Below are 23,564 nucleotides of genomic sequence, written 5' to 3'. Positions count from 1 at the left end.
TATATCAGGGGACAACTGTTATCATTTTGAATGATAAAAGAACAACTCAGAGCCTGATGAACACTATACTGAGTAGGATACATTGGGAGAAGACATATAGTCACTGGTTTCTAGGAGTCACAGAAAGTTAGAGGCACCCAAAAGGTGGAACACCCTTCAGCTTCCCAGTATACTACAAGTTATAGTTGGCCATTGTTGCCTCACTGGCTTCACTAGCTTTATTCTTCACAGATATTAATTTTAAGTATAAATCAGAATAATTTGGAATTTAAATAATAATTTAATTTAAAACTCCACTGTACACATGCCCAGACAATCTGGGCTGAGGCAGTAGATATTTTGAGGACCAGTACCTGCTATAAGCCTAGAAAATCTATATAATCCCTCAGTTTTTCTAGATATTTTACCGGTTCATAAAATTTTAATTCTGGACACCACTAACTTAGCTGAGGCAACTAAGGTAGGGCAGATTTAAGAGGTTTCTACTAACCTGTTCTTCATGTATATAGGTGTATTTTCCTAGGTGTACTCATAAAACTTTTATCTGGGAGTTACTGGAGGGAAAATGAGTTACCAATGAAAAAACAAATTTCTAATCTCAATTATTCCATACTTCAAACACAAAATTACCAATGGAATATTTGTATGAGGAATGTATAGACTACAGAATAGGACAATCATTTGTGAACTAGAGATCTATCTGTGAAATGATGCAATGTATTCATTTCTAAATTTTCTGTAGTAAAGAGGTGCTAATCAAAGAGCGCTTTGGTACTGTAGAAACTGGAGAACACAATAGACACTCAACCCTTCAGCATTACAGTAGCACATGCTACTGTGCTCCTTTACTTACGCCTGTATTTGAGGTTTTGGTGCATTTTCATACCAGGAAATCGAAGAAGTGGAGTTGTAAGAAGTGCTGCTTGGCTGCTTTGTAATGGCATCAAGTTTACTTCTAGAGGAATATTTAACACTACAAGGAGACTCACGTGGTGCAGATGGGAAGGACAAACAACCAGAAGTGCAGACGGTAGGCATATTTATACCATCCCTCAGATAGTCACTCGTTATTTTTTCAGATTTTGTAAGTCTTTCTTCTGCATCTCTGCTTGCATAGTGAGCATTTATTGTTCCATCCAAAGCTGAATAATCTGTTTCTTCATAATACCCATTTTGGACCATTTGTTGATCCTGCTCTTCCTCCTCATCTTCTTTTCCCTGCACGTGCTGAAGATTGCTAATTTCTTTTTCAGAAGTTTCCTTCTGAGGACTAACTGAACTGCTGTAGCTAACAGCACACGTGTCAGAAATATCCGTACTGCTTTGAGAACCAAAATAATTTTCCACAAGCCCTTGCTTTACCACATCAGTACTGGGGTCACTCATACTCAGATGAGTTTCACTTTCAATTGCAGAGGCTTCCAAAAATATCTGTTTACGATTTAAATCGTGACTATTTTTTCTTCTAACTTCACTAACTTCAGTGTTAGTAGAAACAGAACCTGAAACAACACAGGGGGTGCCTACACAAATCAATTTTGGATTTAATGTGATTGCTGTCCCTGCAGAGTCATCAGATTTATCAGGACTCTGGGAGCCTTCAAACCTAGTGTCCGAGTTAGGTTTGCAGCTGCAACTACTTTTCACATCACTGGAAGTATCTTTATCTGGAAAAACAAATTGTAAAGCGTCTTTAGTGCTTGAATTTAAGGAATGTATTGCTAAAGTTTCATTGTCCAAATGCCCTGAAAATACAACACTCTGCTGTTGCAAAATAATACTTGATTTTTTAGTGTCATCACATTTTGGCAAATCGATTGTTCCTAGATTTAAAACAGTTTTGCTATCACTTAGATGGCACTCAGGTACAACAGATTTCTTAGAATTTTCATCAGGTGACAGTTCATCATCAGAAGGTAGAGAGTTTATGGATGTCAAAGATGACTGTATTTCACTTAAAGCACTTGTACTCTCAGTGCAATGACTTCCTAATGAAAATTTTACGTTATAATCGGGTTTCATCAAAAGCTGAGGAAATAATCTTTCATTATTGTAAGGACTTTGTCCCTGTACAGTTTCAGAGACTACATCAGGGTTTGGATGTGTTGCAAAAGAACTTGGTTCACTTTCAATACCTGAATCTGAAAATCTAGACGAGGCATATGTGACATTATCTGGTAATTTAATTGTGTCTCCACTGACTACCACATGATACTCTTTTGTAGAAGCAGCAGGCAGATTACTTCTTAATTTACTTAATGAGTCTCCAATAGAAGGGCACTTAGCTTCTTGCAAACCTTCTTTTTCGACTGTTATTTCTACAGACTTGGATTTACTATCAGATTCTAAGGACTCAAAGTTGGGTAGGGAATTATCCACAGATATTTCATCTTGCTGAAGCTCTGTCCAAGGTCCTATTTTAACAGTTATTCTCTCTCCATTTAAAGGATCCTTATTATAAGGCTTTACTTCAGTTGTTCTAGCTCCTGAAGATGGAGTTGTTTGATGATCATGGCCATCGTCTGATGAACTTCTGAATGCCAGATTATGTTCCATGTGTGTAATTTCACTATCATCATGGGAGATATCAAGTTTACCTGAAATGGACAAATTTGCACAAAGATTTAGGCTGCCAGAGTTCAAAGGATCAAACTGGTCTGGTTGCATATTTTCAGTATCTGGAGACTTTTGTTCAGTTGCCTCTGTATTAGTTGGCAAATAGCTAGCTTTCCTTTGACTTGTCTGTCTGCTGTAGGTCTTTGGGTCAAAATTATATCCACATATTGTGGGATCCAGACCTTCCTTCTGACTATGCGAAGGATTGCCTTCAAAGCATTTAGTGAGATCATTGGATGCTGTACTTTTCAAACATTTGTAGCCTACTAAAACCACAGAATCCTTAGAGTTCTGTTTTATTAATTTTTTTGTGTTTTCGGGTTTCATTGTTTTCATGAGCTTAGTAACCTTAACCTTGGACTTAATTGATTCTTCATTCTTTCCTTTTAGAGATTTTGTTAGCTGCTTTTCACCTTCTGTATACCAAATAGTGGAGGCACCAGCAGATTTGACTTTCAACTCTGGGCTAGAAAGTCCTGCTACAGAGCTTTCTTCAGTTTCATATTTATCCATTCTACTGGATTCTGATCTCTGAAGACTCTGAATTCCCATCCAAGGTGCATCTAAGTCTTTTATCCAAAGAAAAAAAGATTCAGGTTTAAGACAAAATGTGAGAACTCACACAATTAAGACTACTTTTTCTGACTATAACTTTCTAATAATTTCCTCAAAAATAAATAACACTAGACGGGAAAATTATTTCATATTAGGGAATGGTTGTATGGCTATTAGGAAGAATATACTGAAAATTGTACACAAAGCTTGTATATTTAGTTAGATTATACTTACCTTCAATAACTGAATCTAAATACCTATCTTCAAAGATTATAGGTAATGAATTGAGATCTCCATCTAATTCACTACATTCAATAGGTAGGGGTGGAAGAGAACTGCAGAAGGAAGTATTTTTGATAGCGGTGCACATCTGTAGATGACTCTGAGCACTGAAAAATATTTCTTAAGTCAGATTGTAATGAAAAAAATTATACTCAACTCCATTTTACATATTACCCCTCTCTCTTCCCCAACCATTGCTATTCCTCCTCCTCAAGATGTAACCTCCTCATAAAATAACTACTTAGTCAAAGAAAAAAAAACCTGATAAAATAAAAATTATGATTTGTTAACAACAAAATGATAGCTTGTGGATGAATTATTTAATTTCTATTATATTCTTTTATAAGTTCTTATATTACTTCCAAATGAGCACCTATTCTTAACGTTTGAACTTCATAATTTAATATGAAGAGCACACAGGAGAAATACCAGAAGCCCAAATGCTTACTAATAATCTGATAGTGCAGTAAAAAAAAAAAAAAAGTGCTCCAGTGCTACTATTCTACTGAACATATATTAATGGATAAAATTAACAGCTACTTAAAATAAGCTGCATAAACGTTCCAGTTTTTTTTAAAGCCCCTTTCCATGAAAATTTCAACAAATCAAAGTAAACAGAAGAGTATAAAAAACTCATGTAGCCATCAGCCAGTTCCAACAATTAATAACTGCCTTTCTTGTTTTATCTATACCTTAGCACTCACTACCTACATCCATACTCTACAAGTATCTACAGTGTTTTTTTTGAGGTATAATTTATATGCATGAAACATATAAATGTTGGCTATGTGATTTTGATAGATACAAGACACAGCACAATTCCATCTACTCAGGGTTCCCTGAAGTCTTCTCAATCTCCAGCCAAATCAACCCTAGACAACCACTGTTCTGATTTTTTTCACCTTAGTTTTGCCTGTTCTCGAACTTCATATATATAGAAACATACAATATTCACTCTTTTATATGTCTGGGTTCTTTTATTCAGTGTAAGATCCTTAAAATCTTCTTTAAAGTCAAAGAATACCACACCTAAATATATTCAGTGGGAAAGCGAGAAGGCATTTATTCTATACATTTTAATCATAAATCATTTACATAATGAAGGGAAATTGCCAGTCAGCCTACCTGTGAAAATCTGTAATAAAGATAATGAATATGAGATTCTGACCTGTGAAAATATTTTTAAACGCAGAACAAGATGGCCTTGGGTTTGGCACTGTGGCGTAGTATGTTAAGCAGCTGCCAGCAGTGCCGGCACCCCATATGGGTACTGGTTCAATTTCCGACTGCTCCACTTCTGATTCAGTTTCCTGCTAATGTGCCTGGGAAAGCAGTGGAAGACTGTCCAAGTCCTTGGGTCCATGCCACCCATGTGGGGAGACCTGGAGGAAGCTCTGGGCTCCTGGCAGCCCCAGCCATTGTGGCCATTTGGGGAGTGAACCAGCGGATGGAAGATTTCTCTCTCTTTCTTTATGTATCTCTGCCTTTCAAATAAATAAACAAATCTTAAAAAAAAAAAAAGAAAAAGAACAAGATGGCCAACTGGAAGGCTGGAGCCAAAGCTGTAAGGTACTACACCAAAATTATAGCAGAGTTGATATAAGGGGGGGGATGGGTAGGGTATATCGCATTAAGCTTCTTTATAAATATGGGAGATTCATTAAGTAATTAAATCCCAACTTGATTAAGAGAGGCTTTCAGGAACTTCAAATTCTCCTAATTTCTTCTACTGTAAATTCTGTATATTCTGTGACCAATAAATTTTGATAGGTATATTATATAAAAAAAGAATTAAATAATTTAAATTTTGTATTTATGTTACTCACTGAAGTTCCTGGTATGCAATGGCAGCTTCTCTTGGATGTTCAAAACAAAAGAATGCCTCAGAAAACCTGCGTACCTAAAAAATTCCAAAAGGGAATATTAATAACATGGTACATTTTAAAAGTCAATTTAGCATAATATGGTTAAGAGAAAAAACAAACAGCTCTGTTCCATTAGGGCTTCTATAACTACCTCAGTGAGAATTAAACGCTGTATTTTTGTATTACATGGAATAAAAGGAACAACAGAATCTAGAATGAGGTATTTAGGGTTATAGTCTGGATCCCATTTATCTTTCTTGAAGACAGAGATTGTGTTTTCTTACCTAGAACAGTGTCTAAGATATGGGAAATCATGATAAAACCTTCTCGCTACCAGGTGGCTAACTTCTAAAATGCCATGTGGTAGGTATTCAAGGCCAGTTGAATTGACAGACTTACTAGTGATTACTTTCTTAATTATGGGTAACATATAGGGTTATTGTGAAGAACAAACAAGATAATGTATATGATAGAAGTTTATAATCTAGAAAATGTACTTAAATAAAAGCTATTATAACTGCATTCTAATAGCATTTACCACCTTTCACTTTAGAACAATTGTTTATGCAGGTCATCTCCCCTCCTAAAGTGTAACCTCTTTATAGAGTTGGAGCTATGTTTTGATGACCTCCGTAACCCTCAAAACACATTACAGGCCATGTATGGTATAGGTGCTTGGTAAATACATGCTGAACTTAGCTGAATATTTCTTCCAATATAGTTGTATTTTGATCTGTTCATTTTAATAATAAAAGTAAAGGTTTTTATCAGCTGTTGGGGTAATGTTAAGCAATAGTTAGGCAACAGAAAAGATACAGGAATTATATTACATTGGGGGCTGTCGCTGATGTGTAGTGGGGAAAGCTGCCAGCGGCAATGCTGACATGGCCTTTGGGCAGGGGTTCATGGTCCGGGTACTCCACTTCTGATCCAGCTCCCAGCTAATAGCCTGGAAAGAGCAGCAGAGGATGGCCCAAGTGTTTGTTCCCCTGCCACCCATGTGGGAGACCTGGATGAATCTCCTGGTTCCTGGCTTTGGCCTGGCCCAGCCTGGTTGTTGTGGCCATCTGGGGAGTAAACTGGCATAGATGGAAGCTTGCTCTCTCTCCCTCTAACTTTGACCTTCAAAATAAATAAATCAATCTTAAAAAAAGAAACTGTATTACATTTAAGATTCATTTCTAAAGAAAAATATGATTTAGGGATCTTTGGTTTTAAATGTACAATAAATCAGAGATCTATTTTAATCATAAGCAAAATCCAGTCAGATGAATTTTTGATTTACAAATTAAACTTATTTCCCTAAACAGATGATCCTGGGTCTAGGTAGTAAGAGGGAAGAATGAACAATTAAGAAGAGATGTCACCTATGTCTTTGTTTTTAAATGTTATCCAATGGCCTCTTTTTTCTTTCCAACACTAAGAGAATGAGGAAAAGTAACTGTCTGTCTGTCTGTCTATCTACCTACCGGAGATGTTTATCTTGGGTGCTGTAAAGCATGAAGACAAGTATCGATGTGTTCCCCGGATTCCTGCAGTTGCAGCTGGGCCTGCAGAATTGGCTAGTTGCAGTTCCATCTCTCCCTACCATCTCTAATTCCTAGCGCAACTTACCATTCTCTACAAATATCCAACCTACTAGGATTTATGCAAAGAGCTTAATTTTCATTCTTTGATTTAAATCACAGAAAATTCTATGAAATAGATATTATCATCATTTAATAAGTGAGGAAAACTAAAATAAAAAGAGGTTAATTACTTAGCCAAGATAACAAAGCTAGTAAGTGATTAGGCTGAGATTAAAAAAAATTTGAAAAACTCCAAATCTTGTGCTCCAAACTATTTTTCCCTTCTGCATTTCAACTTCCTGTTATTAGAAATGTTTCTTTTCTTCTATACACCCATATAAGGTTCTCCAAAACTCTCTCATATTAACCACATTGCCGCAATGTGTAATTAACAATCCCACTAACTGAAGCATTATATAGTCATAACTACAGTATGACTGCCACCTGATGGCAACAGAATTTAGCTTTAGACAAAAAGACATATATAGAAAAAAATGTTAAATTTATAACTTTAAACCTAGGATATATATGTTTATAAAAATGGGTTTTATGTATGTTCTCTAATTTTCTTCTTGTAACTCAGTTATTGAGCAATATCAACTGTTCAAAATTTAGCAAACAGCTAGGAAGATGAAAACCATGAGCACACAAAATAGGTTTTTACTAACAGTTCAATTTTCTTTCATCTGTGTTCTTCCTAGTATACTGTTCAAATTGCTAATATATTGGGGCCAGCACTGTGGTGTAGCAGGTGAAGCCTCTGCCTGCAGTGCTGGCATCACATGTGGGCAGCGGTTTGTGTCCCGGCTGCTCCACTTCCAAACCAGCTCTCTGCTATGGCCTGGAAAAACAGCAGATCTCCCAAGTCTTTGGGCCACAGCACCCGCGTGGGAGACCTGGAAGAAGCTCCTGGCTCCTGGCTTCAGACTGGCGCAGCTCCGGCCCTTAACGGCCATCTGAGGAGTGAACTAGCAGATGAAAGAATGAAAGACCTCTTTCTCTCTGCCTCTGTCTCTCTGTAACTCTATCTTTCAAATGAATAAATAAATGTTTAAAAAATTGCTAATATAATAATTATTATAATGTAGTTTTACATGTGTCCATCCAGGTTAGATATTAATCTATTGAGTACAAGGTCTATATACGATATATTATAACATCTCTACTACCTTGAAAACAGCAAGTATGTCACAGATATTTAGTAAACAATCTTTGAGTGCTGGCATTATGCTTATAGCAAGATGCCATAAATCCTTTTTATTACACAACTGATTAATGCTTATAAGTTATTTGGTATCTCAGTCCACAAGCACAGGAGGTACAGATGGAGTTCCAGGCTGATAGCTTCAATCTGGCTTATGTCTGGCTGTCACAGGTATTTGAGGAATGAACCAGCAGATGGAAGATCTATCTCTATTTGTCTCTCTCTGGCTCCCTGCCTTTCAAATAATAAAAAAGAAACAAATAAATTTAAAAGCACAACTTTAAATAAATGAGTGAATAAATAAAAGAACAAAGTAAACGAACTGTAGAGGTAAGTACAAGAGAATGCCAAGAAGTTCATGAAAAAAATGGACAGACCATTTGTATTAGCATCAGGTAATTTAAAATGCTCAAAAATAAATGTGAGACACTGAAAACTAAAACAAAACAAACACTTCTAAGAGAAACTAAAGACCTAAAAACATAGGGAACTGAATAAATGGGGAGCTATTTCATGTCCACAGATTATTTGACTCAATTTGGTTTAGGAGGCAACCCCTAAACTAAAATACAGATTTTACTCAATGTATACCAAAATCTGAAAACGACTGGTTTTTAACTGGAAATTGACAAATGGATGCAAATTTATACAGAAAAGGAAGGGATCTGTAATAGCTAAAACAATCTCATTAAAAGAAGGAAAACTTGAAGGACCTACAACTACCTGACTGCAAGACTTAGCATATATTGGGGTTGGTGCTGTGGCGCAGTAGGTTAATCCTCCACCTAGGGCACTGGCATCCCATATGGGCGCTGGTTCTAGTCCCAGATGCTCCTCTTACAACCCAGCTCTCTGCTATGGCCTGGGAAAGCAGTGGAAGATGGACTAAGTCCTTGGGCCTCTGTACCTGTGTGGGAGACCCAAAAGAAGCTCCTGGCTCCTGGCTTCGGATTGGCGCAACTCCGGCCATTGCGGCCATTTGGGGAGTGAACCAAAGGAAGGAAGACCTTTCTCTCTGTCTCTTCCTCTCATTGTCTGTAACTCTCTCTCAAATAAATAAATAAAATCTTGAAAAAAAAAAAGACATTATATAAGCATAATAATGAAGTTAGTATGATATTAATATAACAGGTCAATCAATCAGAAAAGAAAGTCAAGAAGTAGATCCACACTTATTAGTCAACTGACTTTCAACAAAGATGTTAAGGCAAATCAACAGAAAATTTTTCAATAAATGATGCTGCAACAATAGAATGGGAAAAAAAAATCTTGAAATCCCCCACCCTCTACTTCATATCACAAAGGTCATGTTATATGACTAGATTTATATGAAATATTCAGAATTAGTAAATGAGACTAGGGGTTGCCAGAGAGTGGGGAGAGGGAAATGGCAGATCACTGCTGAATGGGTATGAGCTTTCCTTTTAGAGTGAGGAAAATGTGTTGGAAGTAGACAGAGGTGATGGTTGTACAATATTGAATATGCCAATGCCAATTTACTATAAACGTTAAAATGGTAATGTTTGATTCATTATGTAAATTTTTTAACCTCCAAAAAAAAAAAAAAACTCATTTCCTGAAAAAATTCATCTTAGGAAATAGTTATCTACAGACTGCATATCACCTATGCTTTTGACTATTCTACTCTGGCGGTACTGTCAATGAGTGCTTTGAATCCGTAGCTATTGGACCATTAGTGGCAATGTTTAGCCTGTTCCACAGTATTTTTTTAATGATTAATTCTAGCAATTAAAGACAAACTGTATATTCTCTTTTGTATTAAACTGGGGAAAAAAAGGCTTAATTTGTTTAATTTTTGATACTTTGCAAATGCATGGGCAATAGATGAAATATGGTGTTATCAGGTTTGCATAAACTGTCTGGGTTTATGTATCCCATCTCTGTGGAGAGTAGCTCCCAGAGACTTGGTAGAGTCCCCTAAGACAAAAAGAGACTCCCAAGCTATGCCCAGAGATGCAAATCACCTACAAGGGATACCTCCTGGCCCACAGAAAAGTTTTCCTAACTGAGGAAATCTGCAGTTACAAGTACACTACTTTGATTGTAGTTCATACAAACAGCCTCTGTCCTATCTATTGCTTCCTTACGAGCATACATTAACTGTCACCCTAACCAAAAAGGGATTGCAGCTATAGGTATATCCTCAAGTTATGTTCCACATTGTAGCAGTTGTGAGCCCCTACCTGGCCTGCCTGCAGTGTCCTTACAGTGCATTCAATAAATTGAGTTCTTCTATGTCCTCTGGTGAATTCTTCTTACCATCTCTGATGCCTGCCTCAGTTGCTCATGTTTGCAAGCATCTCTACTATGTATAAGCTGTGTGACTTTGGCCATATTATTTTACCTTCCTGACCTCAATGATCCTTCTGTAAAATAGGAATGATACATATTTACTACATTGGATTATTCTGGTGATTAATGTGGTTAATATTTGTTAAGCAATTATTACCTGGTAGATAATAATTACTACATACATCATTTTTTTGAGGTAAAAATACAGAAAAAATTATCATGGTCTTTGCATGAACATTCTATGGCTTAAAAAAAAGCAAACCCAAAATGTTTCCTATCCAACCACTAAAAGAAACACGTTTCTTTCCTCCTAATCTGTGGATGAATTCTAAGGTTTGCAGTCAGTCCTCCTAGAAGGATAACTATAATTTCAACAAAGTGTTACAGCTTTTTGCTATGTACTAAATAGGCAACCAGAAAGCGAGAGAGAAGTTAGCCAAAGAAAAAGAAGAAAATAAGCTTATGGGACAAATGATTGGCACAGCTATGAAAAAAACAGAGGTAACAAAATGGCATATAATGAGGATAGAATGCCCAAGAAAAGGTTTTGCTAAACTCTCATTCTGATGATTGTACATATTGTATGAAGGCTTACAAAGTAAAATATTTTCATCATATAGTCCAAAGAAAGGTATAGTAATGTGAAGAGTTTAAAGGAGCAATATCACAGAATATTAAATAACTGAACAGAAGAGTCACCACTTCAATTAGGATCTCTTTGCTCTAGGTTAGAACACCAATGATAATGCATATGAAGTAAAGGCATGTGTTTACCACAAATTCTGCTTTGACAGAAGGATAATAAGCTCAAAATTAGTTTTCTTCTTGACCAAAGATTCTGTTTTATGCACCTCCTTAAGGCATACTTCATTTATATAAAAATATATAAAGCTCAGTTAAGTCTTTCTTTGATGCTTTAATAGGCTATTTGATAGAGCTGTACTGAAAAATACTTATGATGAAATAATATTTACTGTTCATTTGAAATCCAAATTTAACTGGGAATTCTATATTTATTCGGCAACCCTATGTATTTGGCCTGGGCATCATTATTTATGAACATCTGGCATGACTGAACTAAAGATTTATACAAGATGGTAATAAATACTTCTTCAAAAAGTATGCTAAATCAACTGTTATTTTGACTTCACTAGCCCTAAAAAGAGCTTGTTCAGAGCAGGATACAAGTCTGTAAGTGCTAGCAAAAACCAGTCTAGCTCTCTAAGTCCACAATTGAATACACTCATCACCTCAGTAATAGACTTATACAATATAACTCCAGCTTAAGTTATAATCAACATTATATATTGCATCTCTGATGCTATAACTGGAAGGCTTTTAATACACAAGTGTTACTAGTGCTTCTAAAGCACTAGCAACAAAGATCAGGAAAATTGTTGAGGGAACAACTTCAATGAAAGTAAATTCTCTGAGACTTACTATTGAGAGGGCTGGCATTATTACGCAGCAGCTTAAGTGGCTGCCTGCAACATCAGCATCCCATATGAGGGCCTGCTCAAGCCCTGGCTCTCTACTTCCAATCCAACTCCCTGCTGATGTGTACTGGAAGGCAGAGGAAGATGGCTGTGTACTTGGGTCCCTGTCACCTATGTGGGAGACCCAGATGGGGCTCCAGGCTCCTGGCTTTGACTGGCCCAGCCATTTAGGGGAAAAGCAGCAGATGTTAGATATCTCTGTCATTCCCTCTAACTATTCCTTTCAAATAAATAAAATAAAAAAAAAATAGACTTACTATTGAGAGCAATTCAGCATTTTTCGTATTGTGAGCAGAAGCACTGATTGTCTTTGTTACAGACTATCTTTTTAAGAATGCCTGTACTGGGAAGAACCTGGAAAGATAATTATGTCTCCCTTTGGAGCAAAGGATAGTTCATTTTCAGTACTGATAGGTATAGATCCCTTCGAGCAAGGAGCAAATATGTTTACCGTCTACTATAAAAAATGTGCAATCTCTAAGCACTGAGTTTTTCCTCTGTACAATAACTCACTGATGTGAACCTGACGTTCTTTATGTTTGGATGTGGAAATTGAGGACCAATGAACCAGCACAAATAATACTCTGGCTACTGTTATTAGTGAGCAATGAGACCCTCTGTCTCTGACCCACAGCTCTCAGATCTTCTGCTAGTAACCATGAATCAAGCAATGGTAGACTAAGGTATGAGTAATTGTATGTAGGATGAAACCTCAGATTCTTTGTAGCTCTTTTTTTTTTTTTTAATATTTATTTATTTGAAAGTCACAGTTAGAGAGAGAGGTAGAGACAGAGCGAGAGAGAGGTCTTCCATCTGCTGGTTCACTCCCAAAATGGCCGCAATGAGCGGGGCTGGGCCAGGTGAACCCAGGAGCCAGGAGCTTCTTCTGAGTCTCTCATGTGGATGCAGGGGCCCAAGGACTTGAGCCATCCTCTGTTGCTTTCACAGGCACATTAGCAGGGAGCTGGATCGGAAGTGGAATAACTAGGACTTGAACCCGCACCCATATGGGATGCCGGCACTGCAGGCCAGGGCTTTAACCTGCTGAGCCACCGCGCCAGCCACTCTTTATAGTTCTTGATACATATAATATTCAGTATAATTTCAGAATTTTTTGCTTTTTATAAGAGTCATCTCACTTGACCATTTCATTTTGCAGTTTGAAATGACAAAGACCTCTTTCAGTTTACCACAAATATCTATTATCTTTTTAATTAGTTTGAGACACTAGGAAACATTAATACTCCAGCTTATATGCTATAGTATGATGGCATGTAATTACAGAATTGAACAATTTTAGATGACTTAATTTGCCAAAAATTTGAAAACCATCACTTTCAGAATCTCAGTATCAAATAATATGGTTGAACAAATATTGAAGTGCTCTTTTCGAGTACAGATTTACATGTCTTGTTTTCAGATCAATGAGGAAAAGATTTCATATCAGAAGTTCACTTATGAGACTTAATTGTACCACTTCTGAATACAGTATCAGACAACCTATACACTTTATTAAGGTCAAGCCTGTTCCTATATGAATGTTGAATGACCTATGGACTGCTTTGGTTACTGTAAGCCTTGCACCATACTCTTAGAACTGCAAGATACTTGATGAGCAAAGTTCCTATTAAACTGTTGAAAAGGGAGCCAGAGGACATGATATACTACCATTTCCATTTTTTGTGATACACCGCAGGAAAGGGCAAGACTTATTCCTGTTTAAGTAAAATTAGAGCACTTTCTTCTCTGCTCCTTAATTACTTCTCTTCGATTCCTTTAGGATTTAAAATGGGCTCTACCTTGGTATCTGCAATGGGGTGAGAAAAGAGACGCTCCAGGTAAAATGCTGGCAGTTTAATTTTCTACAAACCTGATTTTTGTCTTGGGCTCCCTTCTTTGCCCATTTTCTTGTTTTTGAAATTTATTTATTTGAAAGTATGAGTTACAGATAAGAGAGAGACAGAGAGTCTCCTATCCACTAGTTCACTCCCCAGATGGCCACAAAGGCCAGGGATGGGACAGGCCTAAGCCAGGAGCCAGGAGCTTCTTCCAGATCTTCATTGTGGGTAGCAGGGGCCCAAACACCTGGACCATCCTCCGCTGCTTTATCCAGGCTATGTGTTTCACCCAACCCTCCCTGTAGCTCTGCCTTTCAAATAAATAAATCTTAATCCAAATGTCCATCAAGAGTAGATTGAATAAAGAAATTACTGTGTATGCAAATGGAATATATCACAGTAATGAAAAAGATCAATAGCTACTAACAAAAACATGGATTAATCTCACAAAACCTTGAGTAGAAAAACAAAGATGCAAAAGAATACGAACGTAATGATTTCATTTTATGTAGAATTCATTAACAGGTGGAAATAACCTGTATTATCTAGTATGCATCACAAAAAAGAAGGGATAATGATTACTTATATCTGTCACGAAAGGATACTAATTGGAAAAGCTACGTGTTGACAGTGTCCTATTCCTCGATCTAGGTAATAACCACAAGGGTACAATGCTTTTAATTATTTGATAAAATATGCAGTGTAATGCACTTTTGTGATTTTGGTCATATGTTATATTTTATAATTAAGAAAGAATAAACATCATATTTGGAGTAATTCCTAGGGGGTGAAAGAAAATTAATGTATATGCAGGGTATATAAGGAAATGAGACCGAAAAGGTAAGTCAGATATATAACATGTCAAAGTCTCTTGAGGATGTTACACTATAAAACTGTAAAAAGATTTCATCCATACTAGGCCTACAGTAAACATGAGTCTGTAATACACATTCCTGTATGAGGAGAGGAGAAAGGAGGGAAGGGAAAGGGAGGAAAAGGGGAAAGAGAAAGGTTCTTAGTTCCTGGTTCCAATACGTGATAGATCCTGGGTACAATCCCTCTTCTTGGATTCTGGGGGCTACACTATCTCCTATATTTTTATGAATGGGTGGCTTATTAGACTAGCAGGAGTTGTAACTGAGATAGGTCATGCTCTCAACTATATTGCTCTATGATTATCTTTAGAAATTAAACAATAACACAATGATATACGTGTCTTTTCTGATTTATCAACATATAGGTACAAATAAGGCTTTTTATTAATAAGAAATTTCTAAAGATAAATAATGCTTAAAATGTTCTACCATATTTCTTTTTTTTTTTTTTTTGACAGGCAGAGTTAGACAGTGAGAGAGAGAGACAGAGAGAAAGGTCTTCCTTTTTCCATTGGTTCACCCCCCAAATGGCTGCTATGGCTGGCGTGCTGTAGGCGGCAAGCTGCGCCAATCCAAAGCCAGGAGCCAGGTGCCTCCTCCTGGTTTCCCATGTGGGTGCAGGGCCCAAGCACTTGGGCCATCCTCCACTGCCTTCCTGGGCCACAGCAGAGAGCTGGACTGGAAGAGGAGCAACCGGGACAGAATCCGGCACCCCAACCGGGACTAGAACCCAGGGTGCTGGTGCCACAGGTGGAGGATTAGCCAAATGAGCTGTGGCACCAGCCGTCTACCATATTTCTTTAACTTACCCTCAAGGTATGGTGTTCTTGTGCTAATAATATTCTTAGTTCTTCATGTAGTGTTATAACTTCCAGAAACTGTCCCCATAAAGCCATTAGAAGTGAACAAAGTTGTGCAAGATTCATGTTTATAAGTTCTGCCAGCTCATCAGGATTTTCTATTTTCTGAAATGACAAGAAAAAAAATAACTTCACTGCTTTGGGAAACTTATCATAACTACACATAGTTTGTTATCAAGAATATTACATAAAGACAATTCATGGCTAAAAAAAAAGTGTGTGTTTGTGTGGTGTATACATATGTGCAGAGAAAAACCAACTAGCCAATAGTTTTCTGCCTCATTATTCATGAAGCAATTTTCAACAACTTAAACTAGTATTTCAATATCTGAGATATTTTATGGCAATAGTAATATAAAACTACAAATCAAGGTTTGAACTTCCAATTCTAAAGTAATGGTAACTTTAAATACAATATACAAATCATGATGCAACTAAACAATTTTTCTGAAAGATAATACAATCTTCAAGTATTATTTTATCAGCTAAGTAAAGCACCTAAAAGACTTACACTTCTTAGAAAAGTTGAGATACTTTTTCTTTTTAATGAAGATTTATATTTATTTGAAAGGTAGCGTTGCAAAGAAAAGCAAAGAGACAGATTTTCCATCTGCTGGTTCACACCCCAGATGGTTGTTGCAGCTGGGGCTGGGCCAGGCTGAAGCATGGATGGCAGGGGCTCAAGTACTTGGGACACCTTTGGCTGCTTTCCTAGTCACAGTAGCAGGAAGCTGGTCTGGAAGTGGAGCAGCTAGCATTCAATCCAACATCCTTTTGGGATGTTAACATTACAGATGGCAGTTTAACCCACAGCACCACAGCACCACAATGCCAGCTCCCAAGATAACTTTCTGAAGCATTGTTCCATAGCCTCTACTTCCTTAGGTTCTTAGCCTCTATGTTCTTACTTCACTTTTGGGTAATACTTTTACAGAGTCATTCAACACTTTCTTTCTCTTTTCTAACAAGTCATTCATTCACTATTGAGTGTATCTTAAATGCTAGGGCCTATATTCTAGAGATGCAAAGATTACTATAAGAAGTTCACAGTCTAGTGAGGAAACAAAAGCCATAAACAAACTGATATAAAATATTATGAGTATCTAATAGTGGAATAAATTATCCTAATAGTGGAGTAATTATTTCTCTTATTAAAGTAAAAGACTATATATTGAATGCTTCTTTAGGGGGCAAGTGTTATTTTCATGAGGATATGATTTTCATTAATTCATTGCAGGTACAGCCAATTTTCAGGCAGATAATATTGTGTTGCAAATATTAGTATTTTAATTACTGGAAACAGTGGTGAATCTAGCTTAAATAAAGGAAGTCCTTAAAAGTTCATGGAAATGCACTTTACGCAAACACTATGCATGGATTTCAAATTCTTTCTGCACCAAAATAAACTTGGACTAACTTGTCACAACATGTCTGTACAAGATCTAGTTTGAGGCACTAAAAAAACATAGGATATCAGTTTGCAAAGCAAACTAACAGGCAACATGAATTCTACTAAAATTAAGGCAAGAACAAACTTCAAAATTGTGAGTAGAACAATGGTGAAATCTTTGATCTAAAAGTTCATGGGGAAAATCTTCTAAAGAAACCAGCAGTTTAACTCATTTTGAAAAGGATGAGACAGTGATGAAGATGAAGCCTGTAATGTCAGGCTACCCACATCAATTTGTGACCAAAAAAATTATCATTGTCCATGCTCTAAATAAAGCAGACCAATGATTAGCAGCAGAAAAAATAACCAACACCACAGACTTCTCAATTAGTTCAGCTTACACATTCTGACAAAAAATTGAAGCTGAGCAAACTTTCTGCTTGATTGATGCTGAAACTGTTGTGCCCAGAACAGCTGCAGACAAGAGCAGAGTGTTCAGTGGAAATTTTACACAGGTGGATCAAGGTCCTAAAGCATTTCTTCAAGGAATTTTTAAACAGATGACAACATGGCTTTACCAGGATGATCTTGAAGACAAAGCACAATCAAAGCAACAGGTACCCAGAGGGAAGTGATTGAGTTACAGAAAAAGTAGACCAGTCAAGAGCAAAGGTCATGGCAATAGTTTTTGGGTTGCTGAAGGCATTTTGCCTGCTGACTTTATGAAGGGCAAAAGAACAATAATGTTTATTAGCAGAGTGTTTTTGGAAACACTCAAGCCTTAACAAAAAAAAAAACAAACAAGCAAACATAAAAACTCCAGAGGGCACCATCTTTTGTTAATTCATAGTTTTTTTTAATAGAAAGATTTTATTTAATAAATATAAATTTCCTTAGTACAACTTTTGGATTACAGTAGTCTTCCCCACATACCCACCCTCCTACCCACAAACCATCCTATCTCCTACTCCCTCTCCCATCCCATTCTTCATTAAGATTCATTTTTAATATCTTTATATATACAGATCAACTGCATTGACATGGTTAAATTTATAGGACCCTTAGTTCATTAAGAATGTATACTAAATAATTCGATGGAGCTTATGTTGAAAAAAAAGTTTAAATTTTTAATCTTTTAATTTCTTTTTACCAAGAAGTTTTTGATATCCCTCATATACAGATGGATGCTGACTTCATTTCTCTACTAGAAAGCAGAAGTAGCCTTATGCAAGTTAAAGTTGAAAGCCACTCCTTTAGTTTTAATTACCACCTATACATCAACCAATGACTGCTGAATCAATTTTTCTCTTGAGCTCCAGATTCATTACCTACAACTGAACTAATTATATCTCCACTCTCATAGATTTTGCATTTAAGAAAATTTTGATAACATATTAAATATATTTACTTTGGGATATATAGGGCATTTAAAAAATACATACAAGTATACATCCCTAAATGCTGCTTATCACAAATGTCACTCTCAGATTTTAGTTCACTCCCTAAACATCCATGACTAAACCAGAAGTTAGAATTCAATCAAGATCTCCCACACATATGGCAGGAATCCAACCTGAGCCAAATTTGCTGCCTCCCAGGATCTATGCTGAAGGCAGGAGTCAGGATCCAGAGCTCAGTATTGAGTCCAGGTAGTCATATATGGAACATGTATCTCATCACTAGGCAGAATGCCTACCCCAATTTTTGCTTTTTTGAAAGTCTACAACCACACATGCTTTTCTTCCCTAACCCAAATCAAGCTTCCATTTATTTATCTTAACTCAGAAAACATAAATAAAAAATCAGCAAAATTATCAAGAAGGGGCGGCGGCAAGATGGCGGAATAGGAAGGGAGCACATTGATAGTTCAGCAAGACACACAGGTTAATAAAAGTAGAGATACTGCAGGGTCAAGGAAGAGTAGGGGAAGAAACAGCAGCGAAAACTCTTCCAGAACTAGTGATTCACAGCGGACCTGCGTGGAGAGCGTGGGAGCCCAAGTTCGGGACACCAGCGGCAGACTCAACACACCAGCGCTGGAACGCGAGCTGTGAGGAATTACTTCCCTTTTGAATCAAAAAAAAAAAAAAAAAAAAAGAAAAGAAAAGAAAGAGAGATTTACCACACCTAACCTGGGAGTGTCTTCTTTGACACACCCTCAACCCTGAGGAACCAAACACAGCTTTCAGTCCACACTTATCTCAAGCCTCTAAGGCTCCACCGAAAGCAGACAGTCCACTTAATATAGAGCCATAGTGTAACAAGAAAAAACCCCACAGTGAAGAAACCAAATATCTCCAACATGCCATACAACAAACGCAAAAACCGAGGTAACAAGAACAAGGAAGACACTATGACGCCCTCAAGTGAAAAAGACACCCCAATTCAAGATTATGAAGATGATGAGATAGAAGAAATGCAAGAAGCAGATCTCAAAAAATTGATAAGAACATTAAGAAGCTCTCAAAAACAAATTCTTGAACTACAGAAATCCTTTATGGACAAGATAGAAAATCTCTCTCGTGAAAATGAAATATTAAGGAGGAATCAAAATGAAATGAAATAACTAGTAGAACATGAAACTGTGATAGTGACAAAAAACCACAATGAAATGAAGAACTCAATAGATCAAATGACAAACACATTAGAGAGCCTTAAAAACAGAATGGGCGAAGCAGAAGAGAGAATATCAGACTTAGAAGACAGAGAACAGGAAAGGAAACAGGCAAACCAAAGAAAAGAAGAAGAAATTAGAAATCTAAAAAATATTGTCGGGAATCTACAGGATACTATTAAAAAACCTAATATTCGGGTTCTAGGAGTTCCTGAAGGCATGGAGAGGAAGAAAGGATTAGAAGGCATTTTCAGTGAGATACTAGCAGAAAATTTCCCAGGTTTGGAGAAGGACAGAGGCATCTTAGTACAGGAAGCATATAGAACCCCTAATAAACATGACCAAAAGAGATCCTCACCACGACATGTTGTAATCAAACTCACCACAGTGAAACATAAAGAAAAGATTCTAAAAGGTGCAAGAGAGAAACGTCAGATTACTCTCAGAGGATTTCCAATTAGACTCACAGCAGACTTCTCATCAGAAACCCTACAAGCTAGAAGGGAATGGCGAGACATAGCCCAGGTACTAAGAGAGAAAAACTGCCAGCCCAGAATATTATATCCTGCAAAGCTCTCATTTGTGAATGAAGGTGAAATTAAGACTTTTCATAGCAAACAGAAACTGAAAGAATTTGTTGCCACTCATCCTGCCCTGCAAAAGATGCTTAAAGATGTGTTACACACAGAAACACAGAAACATGGTCACCAATATGAAAGAAGGTAAAGGAAGGAAACCTCACAGCAAAAGATCACAGGAAGCTCAATTTCTCTTTGACATAGAATTAAACTCTGATGCTCTGTTAAAGCAATGTGTTAAAGTAATCTAAAAACAAAAAGCAATTCAAATCAATTGGCAATCTACAAAAAGAGTTAAAGATTTTAAAAGCTATTATTAAAATTGCTATATTGGTCTATTATGCTATGTTATATGTGTGTACATAATGTATGTCCACATAGGAAATTTTATTAAGAGTTTTATTTTAAATGGCTTATAGATAAGATTGTCCATAAATTTAAGCTGCTAAAATCAATCAAAGATACATTTTAATTTGTGTGCCCTGAATCTGTGTATCATATGTTTTAAACGTGTTGGTAGAAAGAAATTAAAAACATTTTATATGGTTGTGCTTAAGTTTACTGGTTAAACAAACTACACCATGTTAGATATTTAAGAGGTGTTTTCAAATACATGATTCTTAAAATTTATAGAAGGCATTGGACCTTCTGGTAAATGTTTTCTTAAGTTGTTATCTAATGGTTGAAACGGTTTGCTAAGTATTCATGTAATATTGCTATTGTCAGCAAGTGATCTAGGACTTGCTCCCTCATTTCTCTATTCTAAGCCCAACTTGTTCTTTCATTTCTCTATTCTCTTCAAGGTAGGAAACTAATTCTATTATGAAGGAATCTGTAGGATGCACAATTTAATCTTTAGACCTTATAAAAGAGATGGCTAACATTTTTCTGTAATCGCATAGCCAAAATAAGAACTTAAATAATAATCTCATAGCTAGATTCTCTTCGCCATCAGCAAAGTATACAGTAAGTAGAAAAAACCTCCCTTTCAGACCAAAGAAAGTTTTAAAGTGAGAATATAATTTTCCTCATGGGCATTGTCTACCTTAGAAAAACTACTACAGAACATGCCTGTGACTATAGACTTGTAGTTCAGGCCACCGAAGATTAGAGATGGGACTTGGGCACTCCCTTGACTTGCATCCTCTGGTCTGCTTTAACACAAACCAGGAGGAAAAGAAAGCTAGGTATCAGAAGCAATGGGTGGCAGGCCTTTAATGGCTGATCTGTACAGTGATCTGCCCTCAAGGAGACCCAACAGGCCAGTCCACTGCAGTGGCTTTCAATGTGGTATGCCTGGGCCTCAGCAGAAGTCAGTTTGTGAAGAGCCCTGGCAGCTCTGCCAAGAGTTGGATCACTGGAAATGGACCTGCCCTGGAGTCGAAGGATGCCCAGGTCAGAGCCACAGATCTTATTGGCTCTAAGCTGAAAAGCCCTTCACTCAGCCCAACTTCCAAAGTGACCACTGCAGCTGAGCATATGGCCAAGTAGGGTCAGCAACATTGCAGGCAGAACTGTAAATTTCTTGTTAGAGATGCCCCCTGCCTTTACCTGGCCAGCTCTCCTCCCAGGCCAGCCAAGTAATGAAAGTCAACAGAGTGCCTTCCCCTAGGTGGTTCACACCTCCCATAGGATATACCCCATGTGAAGAGATAGATAGGTCTGGGCCTCTTAGCTTACAAGGCCTAAAGCCCAACAGATTATTATCAAGCCCCTTCTATCAGGTTCTATTTGCCTCTCAATCAGAAAACTTAATTGTAGCTTAGACAGCACCTTTCTTAGCACATCTAATAATGACTCTGTCCTTTGTTCTAGACCCTGTCTAGCACACTTGGGCCTCATTCCTTTGTAATCATAACCTCTACTCTACCACCAATGGCTCTACTCCCAACCTGTGTGTACTGATGGTCCTCTTCCCCACTTAATGCTGTATAATTGTTCAAACCTGGTAAATGCCACTCTTAGGATCATTGGTTACTATCCTCACTCTGTCTTTTATGACCTTGTCTAAATATGATCAGAGTTGGCAAACTTGGAAAGCTTCCATAGCCTTGGCAACTCATGACGACAGCCTAGGGTGGTTACTGGTGCCATAAACTAGAGTGTCAATTTGTTGGGTCAACAAGAGCCACTGTGCACTTGCTCCTCATGTGGGATCTCTGTCCTTAATGTGCTGTACATTTTGATTTAATGCTATAACTAGTACTCAAACAGTATGTTTCACTTTGTGTTTCTATGTGGGTGCAAACTGTTGAAATCTTTATACTAAATTGATCTTCTGTATATAAAGAGAATTGAAAATGAATCTTGATGCAAATTGAAGGGGAGAGGGAGTGGGAGAGGGGAGGGTTGCGGGTGGGAGGGAAGTTATTGGAGGGGGAAGCCATTGTAATCCATAAGCTGTACACTGGAAATTTATATTCATTAAATAAAAGTAAAAAAAATTAAAAAAAAAAAGAAAAAAAATTATCAAGAAGGGAAGGGATTATAATCACAAACTATTCATTTTTGTGACTATGGTTTCTGGTATACAGCAGTTACTCAATATTTACTGAGTGAATAAATGAATGATTGTGGAATTACAGACTCAAACTAAGAAAAAAGCTCCCAGAATTTATGAAAAATTTATGCTTATAAGGTCTAGAATTCTGTAATGGATGCTAACAGAGTGAAGATGTATTTAACCTCAAGAAACAGTCTAAAGTAAAAAGTTTTTCATGTTTCTCTTAAAACACATATAGAGATTACAATGTATGCTAAAATAAGCTGACAGCTGCAGTGTTACTGTCCCACAGATGTTTTTATTTTTAAAAGAATTCTTTTTATTTATTTGAAAGGCAGAAGTAGAGAGAGGGAGAGACAGGAAGAGATTTTCCATCTGCTGGTTTACTTCCCAAATGGCTGCAATGGTTGGGACTGGGCCAGACTGAAGCCAGGGTCCTGTTACTCCTAAGGAACTGGATCAGAAGTGGAGCAGCTGGGATACAAACCAGTGCTCATATGGGATAATGGCATCACATGTGTCAGTTTAACCTGCTGCGCCAGCCCCCAATCATGTTTTTACTGTAGTGTAGACAAAGAAGAGCTAGAGAAACATTTGAGAGTAATTAAATCGTATAGTGTAATGCAAGCAATATACTTAGTGTACTGAACACAAAAGCAGAAATAATTCTTTTGGCCTTACCATAAGCTGAATGAAGTATACACTTTCTCAGTCTCTTCAAGTATAAATAATTGGGGCTGGTGCTGTGGCGTAGCAGATAAAGCTGCCGCCTGCAGTGCTGGCATCCCATATGGGCACCAGTTCGTGTCCCAGCTGCTCCACTTCCTATCCAGCTCTCTGCTATAGCCTGGGAAAGCAGTAGAAGATGGCCCAAGTGCTTGGGCCCCTGCACCCACGTGGGAGACCCAGAGGAAGCTCCTGGTTCCTGGCTTTGGATCAGCACAGCTCCGGCTGTCATGGCCAAATGGGAAGTGAACCAGCGGATCAAAGCCCTCTCTTTCTCTCTG

General features: G+C 37.3%; 1 protein-coding gene across 7 annotated transcripts in view; it reads right to left on the bottom strand.

The window, feature by feature from the left end:
* FAM135A (family with sequence similarity 135 member A) overlaps nt 1–23,564 on the bottom strand; it is a 126,848-nt gene that overhangs the window by 21,816 nt on the left and 81,468 nt on the right. For 5 of the 7 annotated variants that reach the window (XM_062186337.1, XM_062186335.1, XM_062186336.1 and 2 more), the window contains 4 exons: nt 15,422–15,577; nt 5,280–5,353; nt 3,406–3,560; nt 854–3,185 (listed from right to left, as the gene is read on the bottom strand). In XM_062186337.1, coding sequence (XP_062042321.1) covers nt 854–3,185; nt 3,406–3,560; nt 5,280–5,353; nt 15,422–15,577 — 2,717 coding nt within the window. The remainder of the gene's footprint in view (nt 1–853; nt 3,186–3,405; nt 3,561–5,279; nt 5,354–15,421; nt 15,578–23,564) is intronic. The other 2 variants (XM_062186338.1, XM_062186339.1) reach the window with 1 other exon arrangement.

The sequence above is a fragment of the Lepus europaeus genome, chromosome 3, assembly GCF_033115175.1.
Source record: "Lepus europaeus isolate LE1 chromosome 3, mLepTim1.pri, whole genome shotgun sequence".
Taxonomy (NCBI): Eukaryota; Metazoa; Chordata; class Mammalia; order Lagomorpha; family Leporidae; genus Lepus; species Lepus europaeus.
The sequence above is the reverse complement of the archived record's forward strand: the minus strand, read 5'-3'. Positions and strand labels throughout refer to the sequence as shown.